This window comes from Lepisma saccharinum, chromosome 15 (genome assembly GCF_977018435.1).
Source record: "Lepisma saccharinum chromosome 15, izLepSacc3.1, whole genome shotgun sequence".
NCBI classification, from domain to species: Eukaryota; Metazoa; Arthropoda; class Insecta; order Zygentoma; family Lepismatidae; genus Lepisma; species Lepisma saccharinum.
The window spans coordinates 15,653,177-15,677,349 of NC_139243.1; the positions used below are offsets into that span (position 1 = coordinate 15,653,177).

General features: G+C 38.3%; 1 protein-coding gene across 2 annotated transcripts in view; it reads right to left on the reverse strand.

Moving 5' to 3' along the window:
- Nucleotides 1-1,446, reverse strand: part of LOC145999405 (uncharacterized) — a 105,642-nt gene extending 104,196 nt beyond the window's left edge. For both annotated transcript variants that reach the window (XM_083136355.1, XM_083136356.1), the window contains exon 1: nt 1,031-1,446. In XM_083136355.1, coding sequence (XP_082992481.1) covers nt 1,031-1,204 — 174 coding nt within the window. In that variant the 5' untranslated portion in view covers nt 1,205-1,446. The remainder of the gene's footprint in view (nt 1-1,030) is intronic.
- Nucleotides 1,447-24,173: the final 22,727 nt, after the last annotated feature.

Below are 24,173 nucleotides of genomic sequence, written 5' to 3' on the forward strand. Positions count from 1 at the left end.
CGTAAATGACGAACAATGTTTCACAAAACATGCCATTTTTCCTAAAATCAGCGGTGGAGTATTTGCGTATTTTTACAAACGAAATATTATAACTATGCTTGCCTAACATATCTAAAGCTAACCTAACATTACCTGAAATGGTTATCCGTGAATGATTTGTGAACCAATGATCACTTTCAATTAGAAATTTATAGTTTTGTAGCACGTAACTGACCAACAACGTTTCATCAATACAGGAGACGCCATACTTTCCTGCACTTACTTAAAGCACTGTTGCCAAACTTACCTGTAGTTGTCCGTATATGCTAAATTGAACGAAAGGAGTGCTAATGGAACCTAACCTAACAGGCCTAACCTAACCTAGTAGGCATACCTCGTCCCCGTGATGGTTCGTGGGGCTATGTCACGTTAATAATTTTCTCTCCCGCCTAAATTATCACTTTCAACGACCAATGCTCTGAACAGTGTGGCAACGCTGTAGACGGCGCAAGGAATTTCGAACGTCATTTGTTCTGACATGGAAGATGGTGCCCGTGTTTCTTTATGGATAATTATCGCGGTAATTAACAACGTTATTTTACAACTTCTACAAATAAATATACAATTTTAACACGCGACCCCCGTCTCGTAACTCGAGATACCTCTCTAGGAGTGCATAAGAAGTAAGTATAAGAAGTATGAAGTGAATTAGAGACTTTCTTTATATTGTACATTCTAGCCGGAATCCGTTTCCCTCATACGATAATGTTACTAGAATACGTAAGTACCAATTTTAAAAAGAAGAAAATAAAGGAATTCCAGCCGTTTCGAGGATACTTAACATTTAATGAAAAGTTGACACTATTTTATGGGACAAGGCATAACTTCACCTTAAAGAATCTTCCGCAATGCTGATTAGGTAAGTATAAATGCTAAAATTAACGAAATATACGAGTGAGAGATGTTCGGGCGATACTACATAATTACCCACAAATAAAATATACTCACAATAAGGGACTGCATAATTACCCAAATAATAAAATATACTCACAATGAGGGATAGACAGTTTAATATTTTCCCTTGAATATCTCGTCTTTGTCCTTCATCTAGGCAGATATTCAATTTCGAACTTGTGTTTGTCAAGCAAAGCCGACATAAATTATGGTAATCCTCACCGATTTCTGTGTGCTGATAAAAATTTCTCTTCAGTAATTTGGGTCCCATCGTTTCAAACTATCACAAAAGTATCATATTTTCACAGTGAAAAATATAAAACAAGGATTGCCTCATGGGAAGTTTACACGACACATACACTTCGTTGACGGGTCTCTTATCACAGCTCTTATCGAATAACAACAGATTACAACTTACGAATGACACTTTAGCAACCTTGTGAACTGACGTCACGGGAGAGAACTGTATAATTCTAGGCTAAATGCCTACGTTGTTAGGTTAGGCTAACTAGGATTAGTTCTCTTAAACTAAATAATATTTCTTCATTGTATTCCTGCTAATAGAAACAAACCTACTTCTTCTTCTTTTTCTGACCCTATCAACTGGTAGTCGATCTTAGTCATCTTCCTGAGTTTTTTTTTTTAAAGTATTTAGTTCGCTATTCACATATATTTCACAAGAATGAGAAAAAAAAACATCTATTGATATTTATTTCAGGGTTGGCATGTTTAAAACAAAAGTGTTTAAAACACTTTGTTTTAAACGTTTTAAACACACGGCTTTGTTTTTTTACAAATGTTTTAAACGTTTAAAACAATGTGTTTTAAACATGTTTTTTTTACAAGTGTTTAAAACACATTTTGGTTGTATATATTTTGTAGTCTGTGATAATTTTTTTGTTAGGCAACCCTGTTTTCCATTGAATCTGTGTCAATTAATCCGTGCTTTACAGGTCACACTTATTGCACAACACTTGAGCAACATTATGTTCTGACGTCTCGGGAGAAAGCTTTTTAATTTTGGCCGAGTCTGCTGCCACGCACGTGTCAGCAGTAAGAATAAGCGTCAAATTTGCTCCTGCCACGTAATTCGTCTGCTAAGAGGATGTTACAAATCTTAACAACAGATAAGACGAGATAAATGCTAGTTTATGATTAGTGGGAATGAATGTACATGTAATTTGGAACTTTTTTCTTAGAAAGCATATAGCGATATTATTTTAATGCTAACAGAACCTAAAACAACTACGAGAGCATTTAGGTTTATTATTAAGAAGAATGCTAAGCGACCTAATCTTAAAATATTTTTGAGAAATTAATCGCTGCAACTTCACAGTATGTGTTACAGACGTAATTATATATATAGCATGATGAAATCACGATAAAACAAAGACCGAGTCTGCTGCCACGCTCATGTTTTTTGAGGTTTTTTGTTAGGTTAGGCAGGCTAGCTATGTATGCACAAGGTAGCACAATTGTTGTGCGACAAGAAAAACCCGTGCTTTACTGTATAAATCGAAACTTCTCAGTTTCTTGTTTCGTATCGTCCTGTAAGTTTGAGACTGGTGGAAGCTGGAAATGGAAACTAATATCTGAATACACAATGCGTGATTTTGATCATGACGTGATTTTTTTTTCTTTTGCGATACGATTCATTGGTCTGTATAACTGAATGAAGCGCAGATGCTTACTTTTGGTAACATAATTTTGTACTTTGAAAGATAAATTGATCTGGAGAATCTATTATGACACTGCAGGTTGTTTTCTGCTATACAAACTGTTCAGGCAGCAAGAAAAATTTCACCGTGATTTTTTTCAAGACGAGGATAGTAATTCTATAATATTTAGTTTCGTGAAATTTAGATGAATATAAATCATAACCTACTTCAGTAGTGGCGGAAAAAGTGTGGCTATTACCCACAACTGTTGTCCCTGCAGTAGAGGTGTGCGGGATCCCGAAAAGTCGGGACCGGGATCGGGAAAGAAAATTTCCGTCCCGATCCCGACTTCCGGAAATGACTTCCCGACTTATTGGGATCCCAAGCAATCTGGAAATTCCGAATGGTCATTTTAAAACGTCGTTAATTCTAGACGTTCTCTGCATTGTAAATGTCTGGAACGTATCGGAAATTGTTAGGTTTTGTACCAGAAGTGCAAAAACAAGCACTTAAGATGGAAATTACGGGTAGAATTCGAGATTTCAAGAGCTTTGGGAAATTTCGAACACATCTCGTCCTTAAAATTTATCGACTTTTTCGGGAAAATGAGAATTTTTCCCGTCCCGAAAGTCGGGATTTAAAAAATTTCCCGTCCCGACCCAAAAAATTCTGTCCCGCACACCCCTACCCTGCAGTATGGTAAACCTTATCTCCAAAGGTCCTTGCCGCCACTGTTCTCATAAAAATGAGTATTTTTTTCTCTTTAACGACTTTAACTATAATTTACTGGGAAAAGGTTGAATTTGTTTTGTTTAAAACATGTTTAAAACATGTTATTTTTAACTCATGTTTAAAACTATGTTTAAAACAAAAAAAACATGTTTTAAACAAAAAAAACTGTTTTGTTCTTTTTAAAAAAACACAAATTTTGCCAACCCTGATTTATTTATACTGTTTGTTAGATCGTCAAATTACATCTTCTTGCATATCCATAAAGAAGCAGTGGCGTGCGGTGACGTTTAGACTAGGGTACGCAAGAGAAATACGTAAGTGAAATCCTTAGTGGATAATTTACCAAACTTTGAAAACAATACTAGTGGCTGTATCAAATGCATTCATATGCACACAAAAAGAAAAAAAAATTTCTGCCGCATTTTTTATGTTAAAGGAAGCAGAATTTAAGCTTCCTTTATGCACACTAAAGCTGATTGAAGTTAGTTGAATTGAAATGGGATCTAATTCAGGATTTTTTTATATAAGATATAACCTTAAAACGCTGCCGGAGAGATTCAGATGTAACACGATAAAACATTTGTATGATATTTTATATACTTGCTTCGCAAATATATTCTCAAAAAACGTGCAGCCCAACAATTCAACCTTGATTAGTTTCTTCATGCAGCGCGATGCACATTGAACGGGAACGAAAGAACAGACAAATGTTTAAATAAGTAATATCTTAATTAAGGGTTGAGGAAGAAATATACACATAAGTAAGTTTTTTCCTGAAAATGCCTAACATACTGCTTACCATCCTTCGTAACTCCAGCCTGAGACAAGTCCTCCAATTCAGGAACAGGCCTCCCATTTCGGATTATTTCCACTTTCTTTTCATATTTATATGACGAAAAACCCCTCTCCAGAACGTCATCGACAACTCCCGATTCCATATTATTTCTATTTCACCTCTTCACCGCAATGACAAAACAATAATAAGAACGAAACACTGCAAATTTCACACGCAAGACGGAATAAACAAAAAATGTCAATCTCTCGCGGTAACAAGTGTCTCCTTCCTCGAAATAGCCACTCACGTTTGTAGATGAATGGATCAGGGTTGTCAGTCGACGAGATATTTTGTAGAATAAAGAAATTACGGACTCTCGTAGGAAATGCATCAGAATAGAATGGTATTAATCCCAACACACTTCAAAAGCTCAAATAAACGTTGGGCAGGGTTCGAAGTCCTGAGGTGGAATGGAGGGATTTCCCCCACCAATAATATTGGCCACAAAAATCCCCACACCAAAATTTCCCCGGGGGGGGGAGAGTTTTTGTTATAACAATGAAAGATGAAGGATAATATTGAAAACATACACTACCTCTTCAAGAGATATTTAACAGATCTACACCAATAGCAAAATATGTACAATAGAAGTAAAACAAGAATGTAAGACAAATATAAATATGATGTTAATAGAAAAACTATTGCATAATAAAACGATTCCAACTATTTTTGTAATTTATTGAATTAATTGTAATTAATTTATTCTTTAACCCGTTAGTAAATGAATTTGTTTGCTACTTTATAAATATCTCATGTATATAAAAGTAACAAATTGATTTCTTTCTATGTATTTATTAATAATGCATTTTTAAATATTTAGAAATTCATTATTTTTTTTATATGGAATGACATTATAAATATGTATATCATAATTATATTATGTGTATATGTAATATATGCGCGCGTGTGTGTGTGTAGATTGAGATACCCCCCACCACCAATATGATTTTGCACCCTTATGTTGGGCACAATGTAATGTCCATTTACATAACTTTGCAACGTAAGGGAGCGGGGGTATACCCCAAGTCCTGAACGTAGCAGCAGTTCGGCATCTTTGACATAACCCCAGAGGAAGCTGACCGGAACCGTATCTGGTTTCGAGCCACCACCTGTTTTTCGGCAAAGCGCTGTTGTCACTTTTACCTGCAGAGTTTAGACATCCATTCATTCACTGTGACGTTTTACTCCCAAGGTCTTCATATTGCATAGAAAAATAGCAAAACACAATAACACAACCTAACAAAGTTAGAGAACCGCAACCTCGTGTTCAAAAATCTCTATGAAACTGAATTAGCAACATCTCATTTAGTCCACGTGGACTTGATGAGAGCTGTCATTTCTTGGACGGACGCTATTGGTTAGAAAGGTTTCAGGGGACGATTTATTGCACTGCACGTGGACCTGATATATGGTTGTAAGGGGGAAAACTGATCTTTCGGAACTTTCTTTGAAGTAAAGTGAGGTTTCTTTGGGGACGAGCACTATACATTCGAATCCCATAGTAAGCAATGTGTTTATGTTTTTTCTTTCGTTCATTTCGTCGGGTCAACAGTCAACACCCATCCTTATCATAAGCTGAAATGCAAAGTGACACGAATACAATTTTGATCTCTAGAATGAGAAAGACAGATACTGAGAATGGTGTGAAACATGCAAATTGTCCATATAATTTCCCTCTGACACATTGACATGACGACGCCGAAAAGTGTTTAAGGTAAAACGCAATACTCAGTCGATCACTCTATTTCCCTCACCTCCCGATAAACATTTCCTTGCCTTCCGCTCCGATTTGTATGTCAGTAATCAATTTTTATAACGCATTTTTATTGCAACCAAATCACAGGGATTAATTTATCTAAGCGTGTCTGTCCAATGTTAGTAAACTAAACATTCGAGAAAAAATATATGTTGACTACTACCAACACTGCAGACGCTGCCAAAATTTGGGTACCCTGGCTTCATAGAACCATGTGCTTTGAATAGGAAAATGCACCGTGGGATGAGCGCGGGAAGACCCAAACATATGGTGGGGGTTGATCGGAGCCAATGGGGATTGCCCTCCGAATTTCTAGGGTACCCAACAGAGGCAGCAGCTTTTGCTCGTGGAAATCGGCAGAACCCACGGTGGATGGGGTGGGTGTGGGCAACACCGAAGGCACAATCGGGATCATTCGGGCAGACGTTCGGGACTGCCTGGAGGGCCAGGCTACTCGGGCAAGGCAGCAGCGTTCTCGGACGGAAGATAGAATTTCTGGCAGTGGAAGGGGTTTCGGAGAGACGATAGTTGAATTTTCATGCTCCGAGAAGGTGGGGAAAATTATTATTTTTTCTTACGGTGTTGTGGGTACGCAGTGAGTACCTTGCGTACCCAGAATGCACGCCGCTGTAAAGAAGCCATATGGTGGGAGGAGTAGGGTCCGTGAGCAGGGCAGTAAGAGATGTAGGGAATGGAATTATATTTCGACGCAAACCACTATATAATTTATCTCGTTCTCTGTCGAAATTGGGACATTGTAAAAAGAGATGTGTAGCATCTTGATTATCTTCTCCACATGCGCAGGCTTGTTTTGTTGTAATATGTAGTCGTGATAAATGATCATTAGTGCGAACATGACCTGTACGACGTTCTATAACTTAACGACATCGACATCCATCGACATCCAGGAAAACGCTTCAGGGCATCGGTGCGCGCAAGGTTGCCAGGGGTACGAGAACTTCGGAAATTACATCATTTTCTCCCCGCGATTACGACCAAATCGGAAGCCGTAGCGAAGTTTCATGTACGTGGTGGATACATGATACCTTTTATAACAATATTCAATAAAAAGAATTGAGCTAACATTTTTCACCGATTTTAAATCACCCCATCGACAACCTATTACGAAATTTCATGGAATTAACTTGGGAAATTACATCATTTTCTCCCCGCGATTACGACCAAATCGGAAGCCGTAGCGAAGTTTCATGTACGTGGTGGATACATGATACCTTTTATAACAATATTCAATAAAAAGAATTGAGCTAACATTTTTCCCCGATTTTAAATCACCCCATCGACAACCTATTACGAAATTTCATGGAATTAACTTGGGAAATTACATCATTTTCTCCCCGCGATTACGACCAAATCGGAAGACGTAGCGAACTTTCATGTACGTGGTGGATACATGATACCTTTTATAACAATATTCAATAAAAAGAATTGAGCTAACATTTTTCCCCGATTTTAAATCACCCCATCGACAACCTATTACGAAATTTCATGGAATTAACTTGGGAAATTACATCATTTTCTCCCCGCGATTACGACCAAATCGGAAGACGTAGCGAAGTTTCATGTACGTGGTGGATACATGATATCTTTTATAGGACATTGATATTTCTTCCATTAGCATACTGAGTTTGTTGGATTATAAGTATGATGAATAAAGGATGTTTACAAATCTGAGGATATGAGGAACTCAGCGCCATTAATACGCTTAAAGCATCTGTTATGATGAGAATTTTTGTATAATTATTATGGATAGCGTATGTGAGAGCTTTATATATTGCATAACTTTCTGCAGTGAAAATAGAAGTGTCAGGTGGTAAACGGAATTGTTTGTTTATATTTTGATCTGGAATGAAATAAGCACAACCCACACCTAGGCGGTCTTTGGATCCATCAGTATATATGATTAGGTGTGTTGGCCATTTCTCTTTATACATGATATGTCTTCCTAAATCCCTGAAATGGATATTGCATTGGGTATATAAGGTTATGTCTAATTGATAAATTAAAGGATGTTGGAAGGTAAAAGACTTTGCACGTGATTCCAGGTCTATGTATTGGCAATATACAAAATAAAAGAATGTGTGTTTAGGATCTATGGCTTTATTTTCTGTCCATTGTTTTTGTATTTCAAATAATTTATTGAATGGGTGCGTATGATTTTCCCAGGTTTTGAGCAGAAATTTTATTGTTAATTGGATTCGTCTATGTGTCAAACTAGTTTCTCTGCTTTCCATATATACACTGACATTAGGACAGGACTGCATGACACCTAAGCAGGTCCTCAAAGCTTTTCTCTGTAGTATGTCTATTTTGTCTAAGAGACTTAATTTTGCACCCCCATAACTAAAGGCTGCATACTCAAAGTTTGATCGAAAACAATTCCTATAAAATAGCAGTAAGATTTTGGGGTGGCCACCCCATTTAATTGTTGTGATACTACGTAGTATATTTATTATTTTACGGCCTTTATTGATTAAATGCGTGATGTGTGTATTCCATGTGAATCGCCTGTCAAAATGTATACCTAAATATTTATGTGTTTCTATTACTGGGATATTAGAAATGTGTGGTATATTGTTAGGATGAGTATCCAATCGTTTATTATTAAAACAAATAATTTTTGATTTTGTTTCGCTGATGGATAACCCTTCTTTGAAAAACCACGCTCTTATGATGGCGATTAAATTCTGCATTGCTATTATACCTTGAGTAGCATCATCTGTAATGTTATAGAAAAAGAAATCATCTGCATACTGAAGGGGATGAAATGGTAGAATTGGTAATTGGTAATCTCATTCATATAGATATTAAATAAGAGAGGGCTCAGAGGTGAGCCTTGAGGTATGCCGATTGAAGTGGAACGAGGATCGCTTAGTTTGTCGGCGAACCATCCGAATATAATCCTGTTGGAATATAGATTCCACACAATTGTTGAAAGTTTTGGGTGTATATGAAGATTCTCTAATTTATGACAAAGATTATTTAAATTAATAGAATCATAAGCTTTTTCAATATCTATAAACAAACTGAAACAGTAGGAACTACTTTGAATTGCTGTTGTTAGAGTGGCTATAGCATCTTGACTACTAAGATTAGTTCGAAATCCAAATTGTGTGGAATGAAAAAAAAATTCACGTTCTAATAACCAGGATAGTCTATTTTTCATTGTGCGCTCAAATATTTTTTCCAAAACTGAAATTAGTACTATTGGTCTGTATGAGGATGCATGGTCCGGAGATTTGGTTGCTTTTAAAATTGGAACAACGACATGATTTTTCCATTCTAACGGAACTATGCCGGTTTGATATATATTGTTGTAATGTGAAACAAGAATATCTGTTCCGGTATTCGGTAAATGTGTTATGGTCTGGTACGGAATACCATCAAGACCTGGTGCTGTGTTTCTCACATTTTTAAGAAGTGTTGTTAATTCCTCTCGGGTTACAGGTGGAAAATCTTTTGTAAATTTTGAAGGGAGATTCTCGTTATTATCATAATGTAGGTGAACAGATGGTGGAGTTAATTGGGAGAGAAATTGATGTTGCCAACTGTCATCTATCGGTCTTTTTTGAGGAGAACGTGGTTTGCGTAAAGAATTGAATTTATGCCAAATATTTCGGGATGATTCCTGCATGTCTATCGAATTGCAGTAGTTAATCCATGCTTGTCGTTTGGTTTGTAAGTATATTTTTCGTGTTTGAGCTACGGACTTTTTCCATGATATGAGGTTTTCAGGATTGGGACATGAGGCATATTGTTTTTCTCTGATTTTTCTATTTGATTTTGCCTCTTCACATTCTGTCGTCCACCAATGTATCTTTGGAAACATTGTTTCACAATGAGTATTTTTCCGCGAGGTTAGTATATCTAAAGCTTTAGTAATATATTGAAGTAGCAGTGAATAAGATATAGGCTGGGAGGAAGTAAGATGTTTACTTAAAATAAAGGAATCTATTAATATTTTATATAATTCCCATTTTACATTGTTAGTTTTCCAGCGGAGAATTGGTAATTGGACGGGGGGAAAAAGTTGGCTTGGTAAAAATTGGGCACGAATATATATGGGAAAATGATCGCTACCATGGAGTTCATCCTCTATGAACCACTGAAATTGAGGGAATAATGAGTCCGATGTTATAGTTAGATCAATTGATGTTGGATTACTTCCATTTCGAGGTATATGTGTTGGTGATCCATCATTTAAAACGATGAAAGAGTTGTCGTCCATCCAATCCACTATACTAGTGCCAAGTCTATCTCCTGTATGCATACCCCAAGCATCGTGATGCCCATTAAAGTCCCCGACAATTAAATAAGGACTGGGTATGTTGAATGTTAAAGCTTGTAAATCAGTTTGTTTTATATTTTGAGAATTGTAATTGGAAGGAATATACACATTGATTATCGTAATTTTATATCCTGCTATGTAAATTTGGATTGCTCTTGCTTCTACTTTATAATTCTGGAATAGTTTTTTATGTTTATGTAAATGTATTTCCTGGTAGCCTACCTTTTCATGGACATATATACCAATTCCCCGTTCCGTATCTTTGTATGGAGGTCCTATACAATGATAATGGGAAATTCTATATATTTCTTGCTGACGACCCTTAGTTTCTTGTAAACATAGTATTAAAGGGTGTCTTTCCGTCACTAGTTTTAGTAGATCTGGTTTACGTGCAGAGAAACTATTGACATTCCATTGAAGTAATAATGTCATATTAGTCAACTTTTATATAATTGATTTATTATGAGGTGAGATTCTGTAAAACGGCCAGCAGGTTTGTAGATAGGGTATTAATATGTTGTAAAAGAAGTTTCTGTTGCTGTAATTCTTTTATTTGCACAAGAGTAGACCATAGAAGCGGTATTGTCTTTAATAATGAGGTGTAAACCTCTTGAATATTTTCAGATGGGAGATAAGAGGATGATTGTTCTAAGTTTTTATCTATTGAATTAGCATGCTGTACCCTTGAGGAGCTAGAATTAGAATAAGCATTTTGTGCTACATTTAAAGAGGTCTTGGGTTCTGACTCAGCAGAAGAAGTATCTGTAATTGATGGTGTGGAAGGGTTGGAATAAGTATGTATCCTTGGTTTCCTAGGATGTTTCCTTTTTTCTTTTGGTGTCACTCTGATATTTTTATGTACTTCTACCGTCTTCCCTTATGTATGTGGAATAGGATGATGAAACGTTAAAGCAACTGGAGTTAAATTTGATCCAACAGAATGATTTTGCCATTTATTAATGTTGGGGCTGTGATTTGCAATTATGATAGGATTAGATGTAAGGGTAGGTTGTGCATTATGATTTGGAATTTTTGAGCCTCTAGGTGAAGTATTTAGTCGGGCACGAAACTGAATAGGAGGAAAATCTGTTTTGTTTACAATGGGATTCAGAATTTCCTCTATAGATGGTGGTTGTATATATGTGCCTTCAATAATTTCTCTAACCTCACGGTAAGAGAGATTATCGTTCGCCATTCGCTCCTGTATTTGTTGTTCTCTTTGCCACATTGGACAATTTTTATCAAGAGCTGAAACAAACCTAACAGACTTAACCTAACCTTGTACGCATTCCTCATCTGACGTCAGAACACAACGTACCAAAACGCAGAGGGTGCTCGTTCGGCGGCGCAGATCGTATGCGCAGTTGTCCATCGAAGCATTACGTCATCGTCGAAACGCTCGGCACGGAAAAGGCTGGTTCCTTATGCAAATATTGAGATATTTGACAACGAATATCTTCTCAAATATAGTAGCAGGGGAAAAGTTACAACTTTTACTGTTAAGATTCATCCATTCTAATCAATTTATCACAAAGTTGATTCAAATGTGTAAAATGGTTTTCAAGAAATCGTGTTACGAAGGAACCCCTGTTTTGTTCTCTCTAGGCTTCCAATGTAAGGGAGTTTTAACTTAAGCGCGTTGGATTTCTTTTTGCTGTATGTTTTGAAATAAGATTATTTTGTTCTTGTCACCTGAAATCATGTCTAAATGCTATGGAAAGCTGTGAGAACTATTATCAGAAAACTATCGGAAGAAATCTAAAATATCACAGATTGATTGATATAAAAAATGCGGGATTGCCCATTTTTGTGAAAAAGTCATTGTGCGAGATATAAAACAGAACTTTTTAATATTGTATGTAAATGTAAGGGTGTAATAAAAGTGACTGCTTCCCAGGCACGTATCCAAGGGGGGGCCTAGGGGGCTCGAGTCCCCCGCCCCGAAAGTTTTCGGTTTACACTAGATAAAATGAGATTTTTGTTTCTTGTGGTGTCAAATAAAATAATGTGACGTTAATTTAAGGAGATAAATAATTATCGAGGCAAGACGGAAAATATTCTATAACCCTGTTATTGGTAACAGCTCGTATCCAAGGTGGAAATCAGGGGGCTGAAGCCCCCCTTCAGAAAATTTTCAGTTCACGCTAGATAAAATTAGGTTTTTGGCTTCTTGAATAATATGGTGATAATTTGAGAGAGATAATTATCTAGGCAAGACGGAGAATATTCTATAACCATGTTATTGTTAATAGTGCGTATGCAAGGTGGTAATCAGGTGTCTCGAGCCCCCTTCCCCAGGAAATTTCTCAGTTTACACGAGATAAAATTAAAATTAGGTTTTTGTCTTCTTCAATAATGTGACGATAATTGTAGGAGAGAAATACTTATAAGGAAAGACGGAGAATGTTCTATAACCCTGTTGTTGATAATATTGCACGTAAACTTTTCTTACGCTTTCGGTGTTGTCGTAGCGAACTTGAACACTATGTAGAGACTTATCAGCATTTGGAAGCTGCACAACAAAGATAGCGCCACAGGTAGGGCGATTCGGATTCATTGTAATTTTTTAATCTCTGGAAAGCGCGAGAGGGAACGTCCTTGAATAAGAGAAGGAGTCGAACTACTGGCAATATTTACGAATCCTTTTACCTGCGGAACGTTCTAGAATATAATGAGGATATTAATACGCGGCTTCAATTTCCTGGTTGATCTGTACAACAGAATAGGTGGAGACTTCAGAGGTAAGTATGACAATTCGTTCCGTCGATTAGTGATCAGTCAGTGTCCATTGGTTGCTCTATAAGATCTAGTGATTCGAAAATGAAATGGACTAAATACCGTAAAGTAACGAAGTCTACAACTAGTTCCAGTTCGGTCCCAAAGATAAAGACATTGACGATAGCGGAACTTCCGGAACCTCAGTGTACGGTAGTGCTACGAGTAGTTCGGGTCGAAAGACGAAGAGATCGAAGGTCTCTCTCTCTCTCTCTCTAAAGTGAATATTTCGGCAGTATCGGGCTGGGCATTGGCGCGATTCATTAAAAAAGAAATAAGCTGCACAGATCAACTGAAAATCAAAGTTTTTAGTGATGATTTGTTGTGCCAGGACCAAATTTTGTGTATGCAGTCCGAGAATTTCATGGCATGAAAAAATACCTTTGTTTAAGGCTACTGGGTTCGACACACACTCAACAGACAATTTTGAACACTTGCGAGTGCTTAGGCCTGAATATGAACAATTTGGTGGGGTTTGGCTTTTATAAGAGCTGCAAACATGGGAGGACAAGACACATTAGTGGTATTCAGGCATAGATGTTTTGATGTCTGATGAGAAAAAATGGACAAAAACACATACTGAGATGGTTCCGGCACACAATGTTAATGCATGGAAACAGAGGAGTCGAGTGGTAGATAATGTCTAGATTTCACGTTCTGATTAAAATGACAGCCTTAAACAGTGGCGACGATTTAGGAGATATTGTAGTTGCTCCCCATTCTTTTGCCTCCACACTATTACACTATGGCCTTTTAACGCTTGCCCCCCCCCCCCCCCTACATTTTGGAATCCAATTGCCACCACTGGCCTTAAACATACAATTGTGATACCCCTTTAATAAATGGTATTCAGCCCCACCCCGAAACGAATTCCTGGATACGTGCCTGCTGCTTCCCGTAAAATGTCACTGCACTCTCCACATTTCTCTTCTGTCTTTTCTTTGGCGCCGTCAATAGCTTCAACACGTTGTTCTTTTATATATATTTGTCACATATTTGTTTTAATTAGTTTTCTGCTCGTTCTGCCGTCACTAGCTACAACATATTTTGATTTCTATTGTTCCCACATATTTATTTTAATTTTAGTATTGTGAATCATATTCCACTGTGTTACCTCACGTAGCCACCCCCTCCCCCCACACACACATGCGTACGATTTCAGTTGTAAGTTTTAGACTAAGCTTGTCAAATGTCGACTTATATCTTTGTATTCTTGAGCTATTAAAAAAAAATCATTTCGCCCCTTCTTCTGGACTATTTCATAGCAATGTTTTCCCACTGGAAGCCCCTTTGCAAATCGAGATCCGGGGCTATACCTTCCCAAGCCACCGTCCCCTCCAAATACTCTCTTGGCCTCATGAAAGAAAAATATATATATGTATTTCTACGAAATATTAATTTGACTTGGCAGTTTCTTTTTTCGAACAGGAATATGTTTTAAATTTTAATAGCTTATAAATTTACACTAGCAATTTTGAGTAAAGGTTTTGCATAACCCTAAAAGTACATTTAGAGACTGCAAGGTCAACTCTTGATATTTCAGATATATTAATAATTTTCATCACAACGTATTGTAATAATTTTTTGTTACTTCAATAACCTCCTCGCAAATGTTTCTCGCATATTAAAACACAGATGCCATTTTCTGTTTATTTCCTTGTAATTCTGACCTCCGTGGCGAAGTGGTTAGCACAACGCTTTACGATGGCTTTCGAATCCCCGCTCGGGCATGGGTCTACTTTCGTTTCTTCAATTTCGTCATATCATCACGCATCCTCATCTTTGCGATTAGCCATATGTGACAGATAAGCGAGGTAAAATAAACTAAGTCTATTAATCAATTATGTTTTTAAACTCTTTAATTCTTCTTTAGCATGCCACGTTTTTGTTAAATTATATTACGATTTGTAAAATGACAAAATTCTAAAGAAGAACACGCAACTTTCTTTGTAGCGCATCGGTCAGAAAGTTTGAGGAATATGGATTTTCAAAATACATTTTTTCACATGTACTTTGCCCCCTTTTAAAAGTAGCGTGTTTTCAATTATGTTACTAATCATTAAAAGGATGCCTCAATACCATCTTGGAGGATTACAATTATTATTTTCCCCCTCCTAAAAGTAATAATATACTTTCGCTCTCTGAATCTTCCATATAAATGCTAAGGGGCCGTCTGCTTCAGCCGAGCTCACTGCTTCTCCGGTGAAATCACGCGTTCGTGCAAGATCGGAAATCTTCGGATGGCTTTACCAAATCTCTATGTACCTTGACCAAAACGCAAAACTGTTGTGCGCCTTGAATAACGTAGTGTGGAAAACGACCCAAGAAACTGGTTCCCCGAGACGATGACAAGTAGATGGCAGTGCGATCGACCCAGGTGCTAATTTTGTTATGAAAGTAATGCGGCTTAGTTAGTTTTTGGAATATATTGTGTAGATTTGTTTCTCTAGAAAGGCGGTAAGTGAATTGATGGAAACAGCTATATTTGTGGAGTGATTTGCAGTCACGAAATAGCATTAATTTGTAAAGAAAAGTAAAATAAAATTAATAAATAAATAGCATGCCTAACATAAGAAGAAACGTCGCAATGTGATTCCGGACGTCAGGTCTTGGACTGTGTATTAGAGTTTATTTTTCTATGTTATTAGAATATAAATAGTATCCTGAGAGATATTTCATTCATACCGAGGCGACAAACCACAAATGTCGCTTGAAAGCGAGCAGTCGGAAATCAATGCAGCCTTTCGAACCGTAGGGACAAAAGACTGACTGCATAGTTTTCTCAAGGAGATTTTACACCAAAGCGACACGGGACAAACGATACGAGGATTTCACACCAAAGCGACACGGGTCATTCGGTCCAAGGCAACTTTCATACGGAAGTGACACATGTTGCTTGGAAAGGAGCCAATCAAGAGCAACATTTCACATCGGAGCGGCATGACGGGAAGCACAGGCCACCGTTCGGTTGGTGAAATCCTCAAGCGATAAGTGTCGCGTGCCGCTTGTCGCTTTGGTGCGCAATCTCACTAAAGCAAGACACTTATTGCATCGCGTATGCGCGAACAACAAACCACGGCAACATGTTGAAAGCTATTGAGGGAATGGCCCAGTTTGAGCGACGCAGAAGCGACACGTGTGGCTTATCGTGTCGCCTAGATCTGTTGTTGTAATGTGCGGTTTATCGTGTCGCCTATCTGTTGTTCGCAAGCAACGCTTGCTAATAGACTGAAGGCACCATGTCGCTTGTCACTTAGTTGGGAACTCCCCCTGTAGCGCGTCGCTTCCGTCGCAGCACCCTTCCATTAATGAGCTTTCCGACCGAAGTAACAAGTAGCACGCGAATATACCATATGAACGTGTCGTTTGCTGTTTGGACCCTCATGTGCAATGAATGCTATTTTACAGCCTGGAAGTGTGTGTCACTAGTGTGAACATCCCGTGTCGCTTGTCCCATTGGTTTGAAAGTTACCTTACACTCATGTCGATGGCACTAAGAAAGTTTTGTGGGGTTCCCCTTGTCGTTTCATGCAATTGTATGAATGAATGAAACACCCTCCCTTGCCCGGGAAAACAAATGCTACCACTACCTAGATAGAGGCGGCTAAATCTCCCTCGGACAAGCGAAATAGCGTTACGGTCCAGGTTAAGTTCGTGTGTAGGAACCGGTGACCAACAGTGCATAGTAATAAGCCATATCGAATAAAAAACAAAGACATATGTACTTTCAAATTACCACCTCTTTACCTGTAGCCGGGAAGCGGCTAGCTGCATACCTGAAAATCACGGGTAGCGACATGCATACGAAAATGATATAGCCCAAAATTAACATGAAAATAAAAAGTATATTCTATTCGTAACCAACAAAAATGGAATCATTACAGGTCCCCTCACTTGCACTCTCACATTCTCTCTCAGATTCAATCCTCATGGGGTCATTGACACAAGAAATTATACATGACATGTACAGGTTTTATGACGACAAGCCCTAATTATTGCATTCTCAATTAATTTTATCTTACTTTTTGTCTAATCAGGTCATTTGTGATTTTGCTCCAGTGCTACTTAAATCCTAGCCAGCCCTTACTTAAGTTCACCTCTTGTTTTTTAAAAAGAAACTAGTCGGCGCGGTGACAACACATTACTTGACCAGTATAAACAAAGGCGTCTCAACGGCAATTACATTCACGTGGGCGGACGTTTTCCTTTTACAAGACCTCACGTGGTTCCAAACATAACAAATAACCTCCGTTGAGCGGCTCAAACAATATACTCTCTAGCAGGCGGGACTTAAACACTTCGCCGCGACGAGCAATTCACATTACCAGGCAAATACTTTAACAAATAATCACATATGCGACCGGACATAGCTAGCAGCGACACAGCGCTCACACATAAAAATGAACAAACCTCAAGTAGAATATGCAATTAAGCGGGCGGCGCTTTACTCTAATAGTACGCACTTTAAACAAATACAAAGGAGCACAAACAACAATGAATTTAAGATCATAAAAAAATATCACAAGGAATAAGAAAAATTGACCTGAGACGAATAGGTTACAAATGACAAGCGCGACGGGAGTTCGATATAAACTTTCGAGTTGAGTGGGCGTTTTCAAAATGTCGACGAATTTCAAGGGCGTTCTCTAAATCAATCGGGCCGTCACGTGTTAAGGTTCACACAGATGAATACTTTACCATCTCTCAGCTTCCGGGGTGCATCCAGGCGTCTTTATGGGCGATTGAAAACACATAGTATCCACGCGAAAGGTTCCTTTGGTCGCGACGATGAAGATGCGAAAAGGATTCAAACACCTAGTTCCCCGGCTCCTCTTCCTCTCGGGATCGGTGGATCTCCGTGGTATGGCGCGGTTCGGACGTCGCATCTGAGCGGTCGTTGTAGGCGTCGTCGGGGCGTCAACATCTCTCTCTACGTCTCTCTGTCGCGGCTGGTAGGCGTCGTCGGCGTCGTCGGGGCGTCAACGTGGCGGATGGTAGGCGTCGTCGGCGTCGTCGGGGCGTCAACATCTCTCTCTACGTCTCTCTGTCGCGGATGGTAGGCGTCGTCGGGGCGTCAACGTGGCGGATGGTAGGCATCGTCGGCGTATCAATAGGGCGGCGTTCGACGTTCTCTCTCTCTCCATGGCGGCGGATAGGCATCGTCGGCGTAGCTTCTTCTGACATCAGGCGAATCGACGTAACGCCCTCATCTCTCTTCTCTCTCTAGCCCGCCATAGTTTCCGGTGTTCCTCGTTTCTCAAAAATTATAAATGGCGTAAGGTAATCACGGAAACGGTTTCGCTTCAACTTCCCCCAGCGGTTGAGGTAGGCGCACTCGTGTAGACTTACGGCCTATCACACACACTGGTGTTCGCACAACACAACAAAGTCCACTGTACACGAAAGGTAGCACGAAGGTGCTCTCGTTCCAAGAATCGCGGCAAAACTGTATATGGAGAGGTAGCACGGAGCTGCTCTCCCTACAAGGATCGCGGTAAGACTGTGTGTCGAAAAACCGTGTCCTTCGTTTTATTTAGATTTTGAAAAACGACGCTATGCGCACGTTGGAGTGACGCTTCCGAAGGGGTCAGTCCACTTTGCTCTATTGTCTCCAAACTAGGACGTACCGTGTCCGAAGTTGACTTGCGCGGATTAAGCTTCCGCCTGGCTGTCGCCCATAGCTCAATAGCAATCGCTGTCCACAAACTGATCAATTAGAACCGATTTGATCTGGCGTCCGTAATTGTCGCTTGATCGTGACGAAACTCCACACATCCGTCCTTGCACACATGCCGCTGCGCTGGAATAAGTTTCACATGAATCGGACCGTTGGAAACCGAGATATTTAAATGTTTGTCATTACGGTCGAATTTCCTAAGCTTTAGACGCATAGCGTGACCCTTCAGGTGCTCACCCTTAACACAAGCGAATGTCTCGTTCCTCCCGTCGGCTTGGCAAAAATCAAATATGTAATCTTACAAATTAAAACACTTAACACTTTGAATCAACACGTCTTTTTACCGCTACATACATGAATAATAATGATAATAATAATGACGGTAAATCTGACTGTCACACAATCATCATTATCATCATCGCCGCGATTAGTTTAAAGCGGAAGAAAAGAGACAGTAAATATCCAAAATACAAATGCTTCAGTGTGTAGGCTATATCTTTAAAAGAAATTATGATGATAATAATAATAATGAACCTAATTCATACCCAAAAATTTAGTATTTTTTCTCCCGTATTATTAACGAAAGTATGACGATAACAGGACGTGGGTCGACTGTCTAGAATGTTCGTTAATATCTTCGTGACCAGTGTACTAAATATCATAGCAATTATCACATTCATAGAAATGCTTCATGTAAAAGAATCAGACTTGCAGCGAAAACTCCATTTACTTCCATTATAAGCAGTCGAAGACCAAGCACCGGGGTCAACACCAGCGCCTCTAGCGGATCATTTTCGAGTGGAACCACCCAGAGAGCGCAGAAGCATGCCGTTTTCCACACTACGTTATTCTAGACGCTGTACCAATGCTGTTGTGCGACAAGGGACAGCACAGATTACTTACAGAGACCCTTCGTGGACAGCTGTTAATACTTAGTAGTCTGTGATTTGTACATTCACTATTTCACTTCAAGTGCATCGATCCGTCCACCACTTTCATCACGGTCGGAAAATGGAGATGTTCACTGCCAAACTTTTCCGCTACAGGCGCCACCCCTGTTGTGTTCCTAAAGAATTTCGTTCGTCATCTGGTTGCCCTACGCTTTACATTGGAGAGCGATAGGATGACTATTCAAGCGTTATTTTCAACGAAGGTAAGAACTTCTCGTGCAAATCGAAAAAAAATATGCGTTTAGCAAACCTTAGATTATGTAGCAAGTCATAAGTTTCTGAAATTACATTCTCCTGAACCTAAGAATTAATATATTAAAGAGCAACGGCAGGGTGGCTCAGGCGGGCTAAATATAGTATCTCTATGCACAAAGAGCACCAAATTTGACGTAATCTTGATCGTCCCTAGCAGGGGTGTGCGGATACCGAAAAGTCAGGACTGGGATTGGGGATCCCGAGCAGTCGGGAAATACCGAATGGCCATTTAAAAAAGTCGTTAATTCTCTACGTTTTCTGAATTGCAAGTGTCTGGAACTTATCGAAAATTGTTTGTTTTTATTACAGAACTGCAAAAACAGTCACTTAAGTTGAAAATTACGTGTAGAATTCGAGATTTTCAGAGCTTCGGCCGTCCCGAATGTCGGGATTTTTAAAAAAATCTGTTCCGCACACCCCTACCATATAACTACGTGGGAGCATAGAGACGATTTGCATCGCCTCAATAAGCAACCGCGACTATCAATACGTAGAGAGCCACCACCACCCACCCACCAATATGCTTTCAAAACACATTGCATAATGCAGGTTGGAGGGTCGCTTTACCAATTTTTTTCAAATACAAGTAGCTAATTCTAGTAACAAAACATCTTGTTTATACATAAATAGATTAATCAAAATTGCAATAATTTTTTTAAAAAAAACATTTTTTTGTAATTTTATAAAAAAAAAATAGGCCGAGTCTGCTGCCACGCATGTGTTAGCAGTAACAATATGCTTCAAATTTACTCCTGCCACGTAATTCGTCTGCTAAGAGGGTGTTACAAATCTTAAGAACAGATTAAGACGAGAGAAATGCAAGTTTTTGATTAGTGGGAATTAATGTACAGGTAATTTAGAACCTTTTTCTTTAGAAAGCGTTTAGCGATATTATTTTAATGCTAACAGAACCTAACCTAACTACGAGAGCATTTAGGTTTATTATTAGAAGAATGCTAAGGGACCTAATATTAAAATATTTTTGTGAGAGTAATCGCTACAACTTCACAGTATGTGTTACAGACGTAATTGCCTACATAGCTGATGAAATCACGATAAAACAAAGACAGAGTTTGCTGCCACGCGCATCTCTTTTGAGGTTCCAGCAGAAAAATAACGTGGCACAATCAGTAAACTTCCCGCTCGGACAAATGTCTCAATTGAAGTATTGGCCTAAACATGTAAAAAGACTTCTTACTGACAAGTAACCTGACTAAAATTTGGCATAATGCAGTATATTTTTGAAATTCAAAAGGCTTGTAGCATTTGCCGAACCAAGATGTAGTTCTTCATAACTACTGGGATAAAAACACAACATTTAATTCATAACACTACTGCTGGACTTATTATTCCATTCGCATGATGTAATTAATAAATACAATAATTCTTATTACATGAGTATTAAAAAGCAAACATTTCATTGTAAATAATAACGTTAAATTCCTGTTCTTGACCAACTCCCTCCCTCCCCGTTGCATGTTTGTTATCCATGGAATATCAATCTGGAAATTTTGTTTTACAGGTACCTGTCATGGAGTAATCTTTACACTGTAAATATTAATTCTTTAGGTACCCCATCGGAAACATTCGGGCTCAAAATTTTGAAAAAGAGAATCAGGAAGCAGTAACAGAGCCGATTTTTTAAATGTATTTGTTTCCTCTAAAAAATATAGAGCTCTGATATTACATTACTTCCTGAACAAAAAAAATCCTAAACTTTAAATTTTCGTCAAAACCAGTTTGGTCTTAGATTTAAGCCATTTGCATTCGAATGGTGAAAAAAATAAACGAAACTTAAAATGTAGCTTGCTATGTACTGAAAATAATGTGTTTTACTCAAGCTATCTATAATTTTTCTTAGATGAGTTATCATAATTATCGCAAATGTGAGGAAAGTTAAAAATGCCGGAAGTCTTAAGACAAATATGGCCGCCATTTTAAAACGAAGTCAAGTTTAGGAAAATAATACCCTTGCATAGGGGTTACAACAAAAATATAAAATTTGACCATTTTGTCAACTATTGTCTTTTTGGACTACTTGGTATTAAATAATCCTATATTGTTTTACACCTAATAACAATAAAGATACGCAAGTTTTACTTTTTGATAAAATTAGTGCATATAGTACTGCATATCAGTGTAACGTTTATAAAAATAGGGCCTCCCCGATGGCGCAGTGGTAGCGTCGTCGTCTTGTAATCAAGGGGTCCCGGGTTCGATATCCGGTGGAGGCACATAGTGGTTCGGATCCCACTTTAAACTGTAGGTCCAGTCCCGATTATCCTTTCTGTGCATAAAGTGGACTTAAAACATCAACTCAACTCAGTTTTATAAAAATAGATCAAATATATTCAAAGAGGTTGGATTAACCCCAGCGTCAGATCTATGGAAGGATAATGTTGGAAAAATTTCCGCTTGAAATCATTCACCTTGAGAATCAAATCTGGGTTTACTACGTGGCAATCCGACGTCAAACTTTTTTTTTTTATAAAGAAAGCCCGTAAGCGGAGATTTCCGCCGTCATTCTGTTTATCTGTTTTTTTTTTTCATTTATCAGTTTTTACTCAGTTCTCTATTTCTCCACATTCACATTCAGAACACAAACATCCATGTCACACCCGGGATTCGAATCCTGGACCCCTGCTGTCGTAGCGCGCTGTGATAGCTACTCTGCCACGGAGGTCAACTACTAGACCCCTGGGACTCCTCATTCGTTGAAGAAAAACTTTCACAATTATGTATGTTATAAGCCACATAGTGTTGTTGCAGAACTCTGCATTATCTTCTGGGATTTTGACACGAAATGGTAAGATCAGCTTTTGGCAATGAAGATTGCCAATCGACCCGAACAGCTAAACCTAGCAAATGTCTCGAGGAAAGAAATGCCAGTCCCAGGACCATAGACAAATAACCAAGGCCCAGGACCTTTCCACTCAAAGAGAATTCTCTTTGCTTCCACTTTACGACCTGTCAATCACTAATTACCTGGGTACCGGAGGAGGCGTGTTCTGAGGAACCTCACCAAAGCGGGCTTGTTTGAGAAGCTTCAACTCCAACTAATCCACAGTTGGCAGGCCCGCAGTCCACTTGATAGCTAATGATTCTATTTTCTTATTCTTTTTAAAAATACATTTTAATTTTATCATGAATGCAACTAAATATTGACATTCCAATTATGTGCGATGTGTTAAGCGAGGAACAAAACTGTTCAATATTAAAAATGTTTAAAACACTTGTAAAGAAGAAAAAAACAGCGAGGAGTTTTAAACGTGGTCCACGGGCATAGCCACGAGTATTCATCACGATATTTTTCTTCGTTAATTCAACATACATTTTCAGCCACTGAACATATTTCTATGCACAATAAACAGAATGACACGGATTGAATAAAAAGGCAAAGTTACAAACACGCAAATAACCACAAACTATCAAACATCAAGTATCAAAATGTGTTTTAAACAAATCTGAAAAAACATGTTTTAAACACTTTGTTTTAAACGTTTTAAATAATTGTGAAAAAACGTAGCCGTGTGTTTTAAACATTTAAAACATGTTGTTTAAAACACATGCCAACCCTGGAAAAGTATGATATCACGGAAAAAAAGGTATCGGTTATTAATAACAAACTATAAAAATTAAAGTACAGCTGCGTGAAATTATTGTGTATTATTCTTTACCAGATTCACAAGAATAAAGCACTTAAATTATGAAAATTGTAAATGACGTAAACAAGTTCTGCGCAAATTTTAAGGCTTTCTTTGAGGTGACATATCTTTTCTGTTGTTGACGATCGTCTTATTGAAGTTATTACTTTCACAGCACTGATAATTTATCTATCACATTCCGACATAATTTCTGAGGTTAAGATGAAATTAAATTTGTAATTTAATGTAATAGCAGCACTTTCAGCATCAAATAAACCATCAAAAGCGTGAGGACACAACAGGGGTGCTGCCACCTACAATAGTTTGCTTCGACCAGGCCCATTACAAATGGTCATGTTTTGTCATAAGGAAACGAACAAAAGTAACTGGCCTCGTGAACATGGTGAAACCAGTTATTTTACAGACTTATGGCTCTAGACGAAAGAAATTATAGAAATTTTCGGCATGGCGTCCAGCTGAAGGCATGTCCTTCTGGCAGAAATAAACTCTGCTTCGAACACTGTTACTAATTTTAATCACATTGTAAGAAGAGTTAAGGTACACTCAGCTTGTGCATGTTGCCTTCATATCGCTCTCTCTTAAAAATATAATACATTTTCCGCAGGCGCGTATATTCTAGGCTACTTAGGCT